Source organism: Salmo salar, chromosome 12 (genome assembly GCF_965601325.2).
Source record: "Salmo salar chromosome 12, fSalSal1, whole genome shotgun sequence".
In the NCBI taxonomy this organism is placed as follows: Eukaryota; Metazoa; Chordata; class Actinopteri; order Salmoniformes; family Salmonidae; genus Salmo; species Salmo salar.
Genome location: NC_138302.1, coordinates 27,962,501 through 27,978,626, shown reverse-complemented (window position 1 = coordinate 27,978,626; position 16,126 = coordinate 27,962,501). Strand labels below are relative to the sequence as shown.

Genomic DNA, 16,126 nt, shown 5'->3' with positions numbered 1-16,126 from the left:
TCTTTCTCCATCTCTCTCTCTCTGTCTTTCTTTCTCTCTCTCTCTGTCTCTCTTTCTCCATCTCTCTCTCTGATAGAAAATCAGAAGGTAATAAACATTTCAAAGGAAGGGAACATTCTGTTACTTTTCAAATGGCCCTGAAAACATTTTCAAAGTGTGTGAGTGTGTGTGTTTTCAAAGAATACTCTATGACATTCAAAAGCCGAGCTGCTCTGCTCCTTGACCTGTTTAAAAGTTTTCAATACAAGTAGATTTTACTTTCTCCCATTTTGGCTCAATGTATTGTTTATACTGTAGGGCAAATCACCAGTGATTGCGGAATGTGCTCTTTTCTAAAGATGTCGACAGGGGCAACAGAGAAAAAAGCCCAATGTTTTGACACGGGGGAACACAAGCTGTGAAAGCTGGACGGATGAGGTTGTGAGAAAAATGGGTGCTTTTGTTTATGTCTTTTGCGAATGTGTCAGAGAAATGTTGCTTATCTCTGACAAGGTGTCACAATGTCTATAAGGTTGTCCGAACCTTGTAGAGTGTGTGTGTGTGTGTATGTGTGTGTGTGTGTGTGTGTGTGTGTGTGTGTGTGTGTGTGTGTGTGTGTGTGTGTGTGTGTGTGTGTGTGTGTGTGTGTGTGTGTGTGTGTGTGTGCGTGTGCGTGTGTGTGTGTGTGTGTGTGGGTGCGTGTGTCAGCATTAGGACAAATGTGAAGAATTAAAATATGCCAGGTCTGATACGGAAACATATTAAAATCTTTCATATTGCTCTGTTGTCTGGTTGACAGCAGGTTAGAAACCTGACGTTTCTTCATGGTTATACAGTACCTTTCACGTATGATTTGTTGTGCAGAGGTATCAAATCAAATCAAATTTGATTGGTCACATACGTACACGTGTTTAGCAGATGTTAATGCAAGTGTAGCGAAATGCTTGTGCTTCTAGTTCCGACGGTGCATTGATATGTAACAATTAATATCTAACAATTTCACAACATATAACCAAAATACAAGTAAATCTAAGAAAGGAATGAATTAAGAATAAATATGCATATACAGTTGAAGTGGGAAGTTTACATTCACTTAGGTTGGAGTCATTAGAACTCGTTTTTCAACCACTCCCCACATTTCTTGTTAACAAACTTTAGTTTTGGCAAGTCGGTTAGGACATCTACTTAGTGCATGACACAATAAATTTTTCAAACAATTGTTTACAGACAGATTATTTCACTTCTAATTCACTGTATCACAATTCGAGTGGGTCAGAAGTTTACATACACTAAGGTGACTGTGCCTTTAAACAGCTTGGAAAATTCCAGAAAATGATGACATGGCTTTAGAAGCTTCTGATAGGCTAATTGACATCATTTGAGTCAATTGGAGGTGCACCTGTGGGTGTATTTCAAGGCCTACCTTCAAACTCAGTGCCTCTTTCCTTGACATCATGGGAAAATCAAAAGAAATCAGCCAAGACCTCAGAAAAAAAATGTAGACCTCCACAAGTCTGGTTCATCCTTGGGAGCAATTTTCAAACGCCTGAAGGTACCACGTTCATCTGTAGAAACAATAGTACGCAAGTATAAACACCATGGGACCATGCAGCCGTCATACCGCTCAGGAAGGAGACGCGTTCTGTCTCCTAGAGATGAACGTACTTCGGTGTGAAAAGTGCAAATCAATCCCAGAACAACAGCAAAGGACCTTGTGAAGATGCTGGAGGAAACAGGTACAAATGATCTATATCCACAATAAAACGAGTCCTATATCGACATAACCTGAAAGGCCGCTCAGCAAGGAAGAAGCCACTGCTCCAAAACCACCATAAAAAAGCCAGACTACAATTTGCAACTGCACATGGGGACAAAGAATGTACTTTTTGTAAAAATGTCCTCTGGTCTGAAGAAACAAAAATAGAACTGTTTGGCCATAATGACCATTGTTATGACCATCGAGGAAAAAAGGGGGAGGCTAGCAAGCTGAAGAACACCATTCCAACCATGAAGCACGGGGGTGGCAGCATCATGTTGTGGGGGTGCTTTGCTGCTGGAGGGACTGGTGCACTTCACAAAATAGATGGCATCATGAGGAAAGAAAATTATGTCGATGTATTGAAGCAACATCTCAAGACATCAGTCAGGAAGCTAAAGCTTGGTCGCAAATGGGTCTTCCATATGGAAAATGACCCCAAGCATACTTCCAAAGTTGTAGCAAAATGGCTTAAGGACAACAAAGTCAAGGTATTGGAGTGGCCATCACAAAGCCCTGACCTCAATCAATAAGAAAATTGTGGGCAGAACTGAAAAAGTGTGTGCAAGCAAGGAGGCCTACAAACCTGACTCAGTTACACCAGCTCTGTCAGGAGGAATGGGCCAAAATTCACCCAACTTATTGTGGGAAGCTTGTGGCAGGCTACCCGAAACGTTTGACCCAAGTTAAACAATTTAAAGGCAATGCTACCAAATACTAATTGAGTGTATGTAAACTTCTGACCCACTGGGAATGTGATGAAAGAAATAAAAGCTGAAATATATAATTCTCTACTATTATTATAACATTTCACATTCATTTTTAAAATAAAGTGGTGATCCTAACTAACCTAAGACAGGGAATTTTTACTAGGATTAAATGTCAGGAATTGTGAAAAACTGAGTTTAAATGTATTTGGCTAAGGTGTATGTAAACTTCCGACTTCAACTGTATGTTAGAGCGGCATTGGACTAAGATACAGTGGCATAGTATAGAGTACAGTATATACATATGAGATGGGTGATTCAATATTTACACACAATTAAAGAGACTAAGATACCGTACAATAGTACAGAGTACAGTTTACACATGTGCGTGACATGCCATGATAACTTGTTATGGATGTCACAACAAAACACAATTTTCTGCCTTTCCTATTCCAGACATTCTGAAATTCACTAAAGCATCCCATGTATGTAGCTTTAGTCTTTCACTTTTCAATAATGTCTGGTCGAATTTAGCGCTCAATACACAGAAGTCAGACAATGTATGATATATAGACCTGTCCTTATCTATAAATCCAATAAGCCAATATGTGACCAGCTGTAGAGAATTACTCTATTAACGTAAATATTAATGACATATGAGATCTGGATGGAACCAGTCTGCTTGGGCTGGGTTTTGCTGGCTAGTACCAAGATGCATATGTGATATGTCGTGGTGCAGTTGTGTAGTGGCACAAACTAATGATTAGAAGGAGAGCTGGAGGGAGGGAGTGAGAGAAAGACGGAGAGAGGAAGGGACAGAGAATGATGGGATGAGTGAAAAAGGGGGGGAGTGAGGGAGAAAGTGAGAGAGAGGGAGAAGGAAAGAAAGCGCAGGAGAGAGAGAGAATGAATGAGTGGGAGAAGAGAGGCATTAGCATAGAAGAACATCCATCAAAGCAAGCTAATTCACTATTTTTGCTTTACTCTCACTGCAAACTCACAATGTTTTCTCACTTACTTTTACCCTAAGGATACTGAGAGAGTAACTACCTAGAGATGTAGGGTCTTAATTTGAGACAATTTCCTACAGCAGGTAAATAATCCTGCAGCAACAGGAAATGTGAATTATTATGCAGATTATAATGAATTGACATTTTTGTAGGGGTTGATACATTTTTCGTAATAGGAAATCAAGACTGAAATTTGTAAGTGGAAATTACAAGCTTCAGAAGCCTTTTTAAACCTCAAATACACTACAGGTTGTACATTTCAAGAACGTTCTCCTTCAAAAGGGTGATCAAATTAAGATCCTACATCTGTATATAAACGAATGACTGATTCTAATGGCAACGAGAAAAGATTTACAACTGCTGAGAGGTCGGCCAAGTTTGAAACGCAAAAATAGATGACACGTGTCACTGGAGTTTGGACTTTCTAAAGGAATATCTGCAATATGTCCTCAGCCTCTTAACTGATGAAAAATATCTCCTATTATTGTTATTATCAAGATATTGCACAGAGAAGATGGATACTGAAGTAGAGCTTATTGGACCCTTGGTTCCTTGCCATGTTTTGGACCTATCGTCCACTATGTTCTCGGTCCAATCTTATGACTGCGGTAATATGAAGTCATTTGGAACAATAGAAGTCATTGAGGGACGTTATCCAAAACCATAGACACAGACCACGGAGGTTACTGGTTACGGACCACTGAGGGGAAAACACACTCCTGTGGGTAAAATGGTTATTTGATTATTTTAGTGTTTTGACTGGCATTGAGGTTTGACTTGGCTGAACTGTCTAATTCCTAGCTAATACAGTAGGTGCACATATAAGTCCCCTGGTCAAATCAGAAGATCCAAGGATAATACGCTAAGGATAAATTATGTTGTAACTTTGTGGTTTTATGCGTTCAAACTGGAAACATATTGTAGAAAGAGCAGTTTGAATGTCACAACGGTCTCCGCATTCAAAATACTAATTAATTGTCTGGCTGTGTTTATGGACGTAAATGTCAAATGTACTGTAGAAGTCGAGGTCATTGTTTGGTCAGTGGTTTGGATAGACAGAGAAAAAATATTCTGTATGGTTTGGCAGTGAAACCAATTTGAGAATATGTTGACAGCTTAATACTAATTTCCTATTTTATAGGACATTTTGAAGTAGATTAAACCCACTGGACAAAAACTGGTTGAATCAATGTTGTTTCCACGTCATTTCAACAAAATAATTCAACGTGATGACGTTGAACCAACTTGGGAAACTGATTGGATTTGGAAAAAAGTAATCAACGTAAAGGAATGTTGTCCTTTTTTTCACCAAACTTTTAACCTAAATCCAATGACACGGTGAAATGTTTTGTTGTTTTCGGAATTAATTCACGTTAGTTGACATCTCAACCAAATGTTAATCCAAACTAGACGTTGAACTGGTCGTCTGTGCCCAGTGGGAAGACACCAGAGGTGTAATGCCAAGATATATGTTGTCCTTCCTGACGTTGTACTTCATGTCTTCACGTCCTAAAATGGACACCGTACAATGGACTACCCCCTATTATGAAATGTGAAGGGAAACAACGCAATGTATAAAGCCCTGTCTAAACATATAGGTGATGCATAGACGATTGCAAGAAAATACGTTCAATCCGAGTCAAAGGCAGTCTGTTACATTGGCTGGGATTAATTCCCCCCTTTTGACCCGACAAATTATTAGCCAAATAACAGCTCTATCCTCACCACAGTCCAGACCTGGGTTCAAATACTACTCTAAATAACTTCAAATACTTTATCTGTGCTTAATTGAGTTTGACTGGCTTAATGGAACCAACAGAATAGCCTCAAAACTGCAAACCCTGCCCATCTTGCACTCCAGGCAGTTAGAGCAAACACTCAAAAGTATTTGAAAAATGGTAAATAGTACTTGAACCCAGACCTGCCACGGTCTGGTTGGAGCAGTCGAGCAGGAGGAAAACTGACTGAGAGGGGCTTTAATATAAGAACCTTATAATGGAGTTATTCATGTATTAATGCTTAGGCCCCGACCACTGATTGGTTGAGAGATGCTGCACATGCTGAATTTTGCTGATGACCTAAGGGACTGGGGCTTCTGGGGCTTTTGTGACTTATGGAGAGTGTTTGTGCCTGGGCTTTTGTTTTGGAGCCATGTGGCGTGTGTCGCCTCCCAAAAGGCTGTTGATCTTTCCAGCCTGGGGATTCAAAATCGACCTGCCGGCGAGGCGAGGGAGCGACTGGCCCAAAGCCAGGGAGTATCAGGGTATACGGCACCATCCCAAACATCCCTCAAACCCCCCCCCCCCCCCCCCCGCCCGCCCGCTGCCTCTCTCTCTCCACTCCATCTCTTTTCTTTCTATCCACTCACTCACTGTATCCCTCTCTCTCTTTCTCTCTCTCACTCAATCACTCTCTCTCTTTCTATCCTTCTCACTCACACTATTCTTCTTTACCTCTCTCAACCCCCTCTCTCTTTCGCCAACTCTCTCTCTCCTCCTCTCTCCATCCCTCTTTATCTCTCCATCACTTAGTCTCTCCTGGAAACCTCAAACATAGGCACTCTCCTCCCCATCCATCCCCGCCTGTCTCAGCTGTGCAGCTCTACTTCTAAAAGAACACAGCTGTGAGCTGCTCTCCTTCCTCCCTACTCCACTTCTCATCTCCTCCTTTCAGTCCCGTCCCAATCCTCCACTCCCATCAGTCTCTCACATCTTATGAATCCCTGAGAGTTTGTGAATAAAGCCAAGCTCTGAGAGAGAGAGAGGGAGAGAGAGAGAAGCCAGATGTATAACTGTGCACATCCCCTCTCTCACAGGGAGAGCCACAACGTTGGCTCTCGTACCCTGGCACGTTCCCTCTGCTAAACCCACATAAAAAATACTACAGTTGACTATAGAATACTATAATGCTTACTATAGAATTATGTAGTAAACTAGTATACTGTAGAATACAATACTACACACTGTAGAATCCCTCTATCATGTGTAGTTCTTACTATAGAATGTTGTAGTATAATGTAGAATACTATAGTAAATACAACAGTGTTATCCGCAAGAAAAACACTGTAGTAAATACTACAGAAATGTCCACAAAAACACTACAGTCTGCAAAAACACTACACTTTTTAAACTATACTAAATACTACAGTATTTAATTTGCATATACCCTGCCCATTCCCCTCCCCCATATCGCAATATATGCCATCCATAAGTAAGAAACCTACATGCCACATAACGACCATATATTGTGTTCCCTACAGGTTATAGAAAAGAGCAGAAGTGCTGAACTATTTTTTCAGATCTCCATGTTACCTACAGTTTCTGGAAATGTCCTCTTTTAGTATTTCTCCAGTAGGTTTCCTCAAGGAGAAAGCCTCCACTTATATGTCAAAGATAATAAAACAAGAACAAAATAGTAAATACTACAGTAATGTCCCCAAAAACCCTACAGTAATTACTACAGTATACTACAGTCCACAAAATAACTACAATAAATACTACAGTATACTACAATCCGTCAAAACACTACATTGATTACTATAGTATATACTACAGGTATTTTACTATAGTATTTATACTATAGTTAACTGTAAATAGTCCAACTATAGTATTTTTTCATGTGGAAAGCAAGCAAAGCCACTAAGCCAGCCAGCCAGCCAGCCTATCCCTCTCCTTCTTCTCCCTCTCCTCCCTCCTCTTCCCCGTACACACACAGCATTAGTAGCCTGCTAGCTTCACTGCCATTCTCAATCAAACGCTCAGAAAAAGAGCCAAACTCCCCCCTCCCCTCCCCCATTTTGTATATTTGTTGGTTTAGCCCAACAGGTGCTGCGTTTGGTTCTCAATTGAATGTGTTTGGATTTTAAATACGTTTTTTTGTCTCTCTCCTAGTGTATTGACTACAGCTGCCTCGCTCTGTGTCCCCATTACAGTTAGTTTCCTTAACAAGGTTAGATTGGGATGGCCTGTGTGTGTGTGTGTGTGTGTGTGTGTGTGTGTGTGTGTGTGTGTGTGTGTGTGTGTGTGTGTGTGTGTGTGTGTGTGTGTGTGTGTGTGTGTGTGTGTGTACGTGCGTGTGCATGCGTGTGCGTGTGCGTGTGTTAGTGAGAGGCCAGAGTGCCCACTTTGAAGCGTCTTTCAGAGAGCTGCAATTGCAAAGCTGTGCCCTCGGCCAATCGGCCAATGAGAACGCACATCTGTGGGCAGCCTATCTGAAAAGGACCAATGGGCACAAAGGGGTTTGTCTCTAGCTTAAAGAGCAGGTGCACAATGATGAGTGGGCAGCAGCTGGTGCAGTTACACACATACACTCACACATACTCATACTTACACACACACACACACACACACAAACACAAACATACACAAACACACAAACATACACAAACACACACTCCACTTTTTCAGCATAGGCACAGCGTCCTTCACTCTTTTATCTTCCCTCTCATATTCTCCTCCCTCTCTCTGTCTCACTAGGGGCACAAAGTAAACATGCACTGCCATTTAGAACTGGTCTACAGAGACCTCCTTTCATGAAGAATTGGGCCAAAGCCTAACATCTTGAAACTGTGTTCATGAATGTCAACATTCAGCTCGGCAGAAAAAAATTATCCTTGTCAAATCGCATAGTACATCTTCATGATGGTTGCTGTATTTGTTATACTGTAAGACTAGCTCTTGTCCACGGCAATAGCAAGTTCCTCTACTAACACATTTTTTTTCCCCAATTAGAGGATCGTGCGAACGCCCTGGACCAGAGCTAGTGTAACACCAGATCATGCACCAAATTCTGCATTCAGTGGAGACTGTTGACTCACAGAGTGACTCACATCAGGAGAGATGGTACACAGTAGACACACTATGTACCGTCACTGAACTTGACTGGAAGCTGCAGTACATGCTTTTTAATTCTGCTGAGTGTTAGTGAGTGTGTGGAAAGAGAGAGAGCGAGAGAGAGAGAGAGAGAGAGAGAGAAAGAGAGAGAGAGAGAGAATAGGAGAGCTGCTCCCCTCTTTTCAGCATTCCTAATCTGACATTGTCACAACTCGTCTCCTCCTATCCCACCCTCTCCTTTCACATCCCTCCGTCTCTTCTCCTCAATCCCGTTATCCCCTAAGTCGTGTCATCATCATGCCCAAACTCCATTCCTCCATGCCTCCCTCATGTCTCTGGGGTCCTCAGCTATTCCTCGTCGTGCCAAACGTCTATCCCCAACTCTAATCCAATTCAGAACAGAGCTCTGCAGTAATGAAAGAAAGCCACACGCCACTCTCGGCTCTGTTTGATGATGTCATGATGTCATTCTCAAAGACACTGGTGATTTGATTTGAGTTAGCCTAGAGCAGGGAGGGGCAACTTTGATGGGGGTGGGGCCGCATCCATACCCCCCCGCTAGAAAAAACATAGTGCCTCCCCTCGTGACAGCAAAGATAAATAAATTACGTTTTAACATTCATTTCCTGTTGCCATTTTAAAGCAAGTTTGCTTAAATGTTACACTTTTTTCAATGGGGCGGAGAGAAGATTTAGCAATTTTATAACAAATTTTCTGCAATTCTACACATTTTTACATAGGGTAGAGGCAAATGTTTGCAGTTTTTAATATGATAACAGATAATCAATGGGCCCCACCACAGTCAGTAATTCGACCATACTAACTACAAATTTAGATAGTTGACCGTTAATTTATCAATCTAAAAATGTTTTGCCGACATGGGATTATTGAGTGACTGCTGATTCACAACCACATTTCTAAGTTGCACCTTGTGTGTTCTATTATTCTAACTCATTATGGGGTATTGTGTGTAGATTGATGAAGGAGAAAAAAAACGATTTAATCAATCCTTCAATCAAATGTATTTATAAAGCCCTTTTTACATCAGCAGATGTCACAAAGTGCTGTACAGAAACAGCAGATGTCACAAAGTGCTGTTCAAACGTTCATAAATGACCAGCAGGGTCAAATAATAATCACAGTGATTGTAAGAGGGTGCAACAGGTCAGTACCTCAGGAGTAAATGTCAGTTGGCTTTTCATAGCCGAGCATTCAGAGGTCGAGACAGCAGGTGCAGTAGAGCAAGAGAGCGAGTCGAAAACAGCAGGGCCGGGACAAGGTACCACGTCTGGTGAACAGGTCAGGGTTCCCTAGCCGCAAGCAGAACAGTTGAAACTGGAGCAGCAGCACGACCAGGTGGACTGGGGAGAGCCAGGAGTCATCAGGGCAGGTAGTCCTGAGGCATGATCCTAGGGCTCAGGTCCTCTGGGAGGGGAGAGAGAGAAAATTAGAGGGAGCATGTTTACATTCATTCAGGACACCATATAAGACAGGAGAATTCTACCAGATATAATAAACTGACCCTAGCCCCAGCACATAGACTATTGGAGCATAGATACTGGAGACTGAGACAGGGGTGGGTCGGGGGACACTGGCCCCGTCTGACGATACCCCTGGACAGGGCCAACCAGGCACGATATAACCCCACCCACTTTGCCAAAGCACAGCCCCCACACCACTAGAGAGATATCAACAGACCTCCAACTTACTACCCTGAGACAAGGCTGAGTATAGCCCATGGAGAACTCCTCCACCGCACAAGCCAGAGGGGGCGCAAAACCAGACAGGAAGATCACGTCTGTAACTCAACCCACTCAAGTGACGCACCCCTCCTAGGGACGGCATGGAAGAGCACCAGTAAGCCAGTGACTCAGCCCCTGTAATAGGGTCAGAGGCAGAGAATCCCAGTGGAGAGAGGGGAGCCGGCCAGGCAGAGACAGCAAGGGCAGTTCATCGCTCCAGTGCCTTTCCGTTCACCTTCGCACCCCTGGGCCAGACTTCACTCAATCATAGGACCTACTGAAGAGATGAGTCTTCAGTAAAGACTTAAAGGTCGAGACCGAGTCTGCATCTCTCACATGGATAGGCAGACCATTCCATAAAAATGTAGATCTATAGGAGAAAGCGCTGCCTCCAGCTGTTTGCTTAGAAATTCTAGGGACAAAAAGGAGGCCTGCGTCTCGGAGAGATACTGTAGGTAGGAGTGTCATTTCTCTTTGCTTATTTGAACTGTTCTTGACATAATATGGACTTGGTCTTTTATCAAATAGGTCTATCTTCTGTATGCCAACCCTACCTTGTCACAACACAACTGATTGGCTCAAACACATTAAGAAGGAAAGAAATTCCACAAATTAACATTTAACAAGGCACACCTGTTAATTGAAATGCATTCCAGGTGACTGTCTCATGAAACTGGTTGAGAGAATGCCAAGAGTGTGCAATGCTGTCATCAAGGCAAAGGGTGGCTTCTTTGAAGAATCTCAAATATAATATTTTTGGTTACTACATGATTCCATATGTGTTGTTTCATAGTTGTGATGTCTTCACTATTATTCTACAATGTAGAATATAGTAAAAATAAAGAATCCCTTGAATGAGTAGGTGTGTCCAAACTTTTGACTGGTACTGTATATTTCTTTATTTTTGGCCCCAGTTGCCCATCCCTGGTCTAGAGAGTGAGAGTTCGTCCAGCATTGGAATCAGGGCTGGCATTGGGGATGTTAGAAGTTAGTATGCCTGAGCTACGCACATGCGATCACGCACACATACTCCCACCGCCAAGGGAGAATCCCTTACCTTCCCCAATCATTTGGCTTAAGTATGTTGCAAAGTGCTATGATTTGTCTCCTCGCCTCGTTAGGAAATACTTAATTGAAGGTAGCCCCTCTGCGTTCGACTGTTTGGGAAATGAAAAGTTTTATGAAATATAAATAGATTTTGGTAACTGTATTCATTTACATAGCCGGTCTGCGGCATCCACTAAGTGCCTATTGGACGCTACAGTAGGAGAGGACAGAGGAAATGGGAAGCATCAGATTGAATAAAGAGCTAGCGGTAGTCATCTCTCTCTCTGCTAGCCTCGGGCGCTAGCAGTGTTAACTGCACTGTGTGCTTTTTGGGCTGTTAGTTTAATGGTCGATTAGCAGTCACTGACACGAATGCACGCTTTTTCAAGGCACTGTTCCATCCATGTTATACTCCCAACAAAGATCAAATAGAACAATTAAAGTCCCTTAGTCTCGTGAAACATTAATACAGTCAGTTTCCAGAGCCGTCTGTGCATTAGCCGCTAATGCTAATGGACACTTGACATGACTTTGAGGAAACTGGGCTGCCATCTTGGATTTAAAGGCGGGAACTGATCAAAGGGATGGCAGTTGGAGGATGATCTACATTGAATCAGCACTACTAAACGGAGGATCACACACTGTAAGGTGTCTTTGTTCTCTGGTCTTTTGATAGACTAAATGAGTGCCTATAACCCTAATTATGTCATCTGTCAATCACACACACTATAGTATGTAAAGGTAGCAAGTGTGGCTCAGTTGGTAGAGTGTGGCGCTTGCAACGCCAGGGTTGTAGGTTCGATTCCCATGGTGAAAAAGTGTGAAAATGTACGTCACTCTGGATAAGAGCTCTTGCAAAATAACTCAGATGTAAAATTTGTAATGGATGTCAGTTGTTGCCTTTCAGTAGACCACAGAAATATTCCCTTACAGTGCCTCTTTGAAATGATTTAGTGAAGTTTGATTGATTGATCTGGCATTGGGTAAGAGTTGGAGCTGGTTCCTGGATCCTGGTTTGACTCTAACATTTATTGCAGCCAGCACTAAAACAGAAACCTTTCTTTTTCCCTGTACAATCTGGACATAATCTTCTTAGTGAACAACAAGAAAGACGAAGGTCTGATAATCTAGCCGGCTTGGTCAGCCTGACAGGTCGCAACCAGTTCTCAATTAGAATCTCCTCACCGCATTAGACAGCATAGGTTCTCTGGCCGTTGTTAAAACACATTTAAATGTCATACCGTTCATCACATTGAAGTGTACAAGGAATGTACATCAAAATTCTGAATAGCTCACAAATGTACAGCAGTTGGTTTTCTGGCACACATTCAAATGCCCTACATTGCCTTGCCAGCCATTAACATTTGTACGGTGTCGATATTAGGACAAAATACATTTGAATACTTTCCGAGTGGAAGATAATCCCACTCTGGCCAGGGTCCCTTTCAGCCCTTTCAGATGGGACAGGATAAGAGATTTTAGCTCTCTGTGGTTTCACTGCTGTTATTAGCAGACAAACACACACACACACTCACGCAGGCTGTCTGGCAGGCCTCATGAGAGTAGTAATTAAAGGTAAGAGGTTTATCTGAGTCCAGAGCTGGCCCTGGCCTCTAAAAGGCTTTCTGGGACAGGCCTCAGAGGGAGCAGGGGGTGAAATGGGCCTGCTGCAGACTAGACCTCTCCCGGGAGAACTGGGAGATACTGGCTTTTATCCTCTCTCTCTCTCTCTCTCTCTCTCTCTCTCTCTCTCTCTCTCTTTCTTTCTTTCTTTCTTTCTTTCTGTCAGTCTGTCAGTCTGTCGCTCCCTCGCTCTGAAATTATTGGGTCTCCTATCTCAAAAGAGGGGGTCACTCGCTATCATTTTCTGGTGGTCCCGCTTTCTCTCTGTCTTGTTCTCTCGCTCTTTGAGTGATGGGCTGTCTCTCTATCTTCTGCCCTCTCAGAGGAGGTAGTCAACAATGTCATTTTCTTTCTCTTGCCCTCCCCCACTTACCTTGCTATCCATCTCCCCAATCTCTCTCTCTCTCTCTCTCTCTCTCTCTCTCTCTCTCTCTCTCTCTCTCTCTCTCTCTCTCTCTCTCTCTCTGTCCATCAACAAAGGTGGTCAGTCTGGTCACTCATTTTCCTTATCCACTTACACCCTCTGAGCAATGACTGTCCCTCTTCTTTGTCCCTCCCTTCCTCTCTCCTCCCTCCCTGTCTCCCTCCTTTTTCTCTCTCTGTCTGAGTGATGGGGACGTCTCTTCACCGCCGCCAGGGGTGTAATCATTAGTCGCAATGAAAATTAGAGTTTCTATTGGAGAAATTCAGGTACTGAAGGTGCCTCCCCGTTTCGTTACGTTTGCTTCCATGTTGGCTCTGTTTGGCTCCTATTGAATACACCCCAGGGCTAATTCTCCCAACGCTGGGCTGATGGGGAGTGAGAGGTGGGGGGGTTTGCACATTTAGAGACCTTATTTTCAGGCAGGCAGCTGCCCAGCAGGGGTGGGTTGGGGAAGGGGAGACTATAAGCAGGGCATTCTCTCTGTGTGTGCGTGCGTGTGTGTGTGTGCGTGCGTGCGTGCGTGCTTGCGCGCGCCACTACTACCTGCCCTACTGTGTGAAGGGGGACATGTGTTGGCAGATATAAATGGCTCACTGTAGAAGGATGATACTGTACTATGGACTGCTGGGAATGCAGAAGGAGGAAGCTCCACACACACACACATACACACACACTGTCTCACAAACACAAATTTCTTTCTTGGTATCATCCAAGGCTGGATAATTAAGCACTTTGTCCTCCTCATGTGAAATGAGATGATTCTGCTCCCTACTGATATTAAAGCACTCAACCAAATCTGTAGTTTTTAAAAATTAATTTAGCTTTAAACAAGCGAAATGACACATTCCTCTGCTGCTGTACCAGCTAATTAGCAATATCCTATATCTTGTACTAGTTTGTAACATCAGCCAATTTCGGGCTTTTCTTTAGTGCTTGGCTTGTGTCTCTCATCCTATAATTCTCTCTCTCTCTCTCTCTCTCTCTATTCATCTCTGTTTCTCTCTTTTCAATTCAAGGAATATTCCAAGGTTGGCAAAACAATACATTGCGACAGAAATGGCTGTATAAACTGTCAAATAACTGTAACACTAATAAATGACAACGCAACAACACTATAGTATTATTATTAGTTGACTCTCCCTCATTTTATCTATCTTTGTTTCTTTCTCAGATATAATGGTCTCTCTTTCTCTTTATATTTCAACACAATTTATAATGATTATAGAAACTAAAATGGCCTCTCTCTCGCTCGCTCTCTCGCTCTCTCCCTCTCTCTCTCTCTCTCTCCCCCTTCTTCTTTTCTTCCAGAGAGTGAGATCGTCCCTCCCGACTTCCTCCGTCCCCGCTCATTCACTACTGTACGCTCCTCCTCTCTCCGCCGCGAGGCAGATGAATCCCGCCTCTCTGTCAGCCTCTGTGACCTCAACCTGCAGGAAGTGGACGGCTCTGGCCCAGCCTACCCACATAACCACGCCCATCTCCACCTGGCCCCTCCCTCTGCCTCCTGCCCCATCCCCCAAAACTCCCTCAACACCCAGCAGTCCTCTGTCCTCCCGCACTCCCTCGAAAGCGACCTCCATTTCCATGCCCTCCGCGGTGCCCACATCAAGACGCTCGACGAGCAGACGGTGGCGAGATCCGAGCACGCCAGAGAGGAGCGAACGCTTGTCTTCACTGACCGGCCACTGCGTACCGGCGAGACCGTGTTTATCAAGGTGACCAAGTCGAGCCCAGCTAGGTCGGGATCGCTGTCCTATGGCGTGACATCATGCGACCCCGCCGTGCTGCGCCCTAGTGACCTGCCCTACAACCCGGAGGCCTTAGTCGACCGCAAGGAATTCTGGGCTGTATGCCGAGTGCCCACGCTGCTCCAGAGCAGTGATATACTGGGCTTCCTGGTCAACCAGGAAGGGGAGGTGATCTTGAGTCACAATGGCACCAATGCGGGGATGCAAGTGTGTGTGGACAACTCCCGGCCCCTGTGGATGTTCTTCGGTCTGCACGGAGCCGTCACTCAACTCAGGATACTGGGTAAGTAAGAATGACTGTTATGTTATACAGGTAACTGCCAAAATAAAGGAAACACGTGTGGTGGCCCAACAGCCTATTAAGACCAGTTGGTGTTTCCTTTAATTTGGCAGTTACGTATACTTAGAGGACTTCTCTTTACTATTACTTGTATGCTCTATGTGGGGCCAGGAGTTTTTCCTATTTATGTTACCTGACTAGGGAAAACTCCAGGCCATAGCTATGGACTGTAGGGGCTAGGGGACTTTTCCTGATCAGGTCACATGGTCAGGTACTGGCCTTAAATACTACAGTGTCTACAGTACTACAGGCCCTAGGATGATTGAATCTGACATGGTGTAAACTTTTTCATTTATCCATTTAGGATCGATCGTAAGTCAGGGATTTAGTAACAAGGGCCCCACCCACATCTCAGAGCTCAGAGATGTACACTTAAGTCATGTGCTTCAATACAGCGTCTTGACACAGGAAGTCAGATCCAAATGCACTTCCAGAGGTATTAATGGAGAGCAAAGTAGACGCTGTCTCACGACCTGCCACGATAATAACAGGAAGAGAGGGAACAAGTGAAAGGAGGAGTGTGGGAGTCAGACCCTGCAACCTAGCAGCCACAACACATCTTCTCCTGTCTGTATGATGTGTATGTGTGTGTGTTTGCATGTTCTTGCATGTGTGTGTATGTGCTTGCGACCTACTCACAGCGGGAGAAACATGTCTTCGCTACGGGACACACACTACCTCTCAGTAGTATGCCGAGAGCCCCCATGCTTGATTACACACTCTAAATACAGATAATGAACATGAAGTGGGAAAGATGTGTGGGTGGGCGGGAGGCCGTACGCTTCATTTGCAATATGCCAAACATACTGTATTTCTGCTGTGGCAGACAGGTGTGCCTAAAGAGGCTACAACTGTGCTTTTAGACTGTTTGAGAGGTGAATTGCTAAGCTCTTTATACTTATTTACTTACAGATGTAG

General features: G+C 43.7%; 1 protein-coding gene and 1 non-coding gene across 2 annotated transcripts in view; both read left to right on the top strand.

Annotated features, from left to right (window-relative positions):
• LOC106564692 (E3 ubiquitin-protein ligase NEURL1) overlaps positions 1-16,126 on the top strand; it is a 63,376-nt gene that overhangs the window by 27,830 nt on the left and 19,420 nt on the right. Inside the window, exon 4 of the mRNA XM_014130945.3 lies at positions 14,429-15,151. Within this exon, the coding sequence (XP_013986420.1) occupies positions 14,429-15,151 (723 nt within the window). The remainder of the gene's footprint in view (positions 1-14,428; positions 15,152-16,126) is intronic.
• LOC123725770 (U7 small nuclear RNA) lies at positions 6,777-6,829 on the top strand. Its single transcript, XR_006758284.1, has one exon. It is a non-coding gene; the product is annotated as a U7 small nuclear RNA (small nuclear RNA).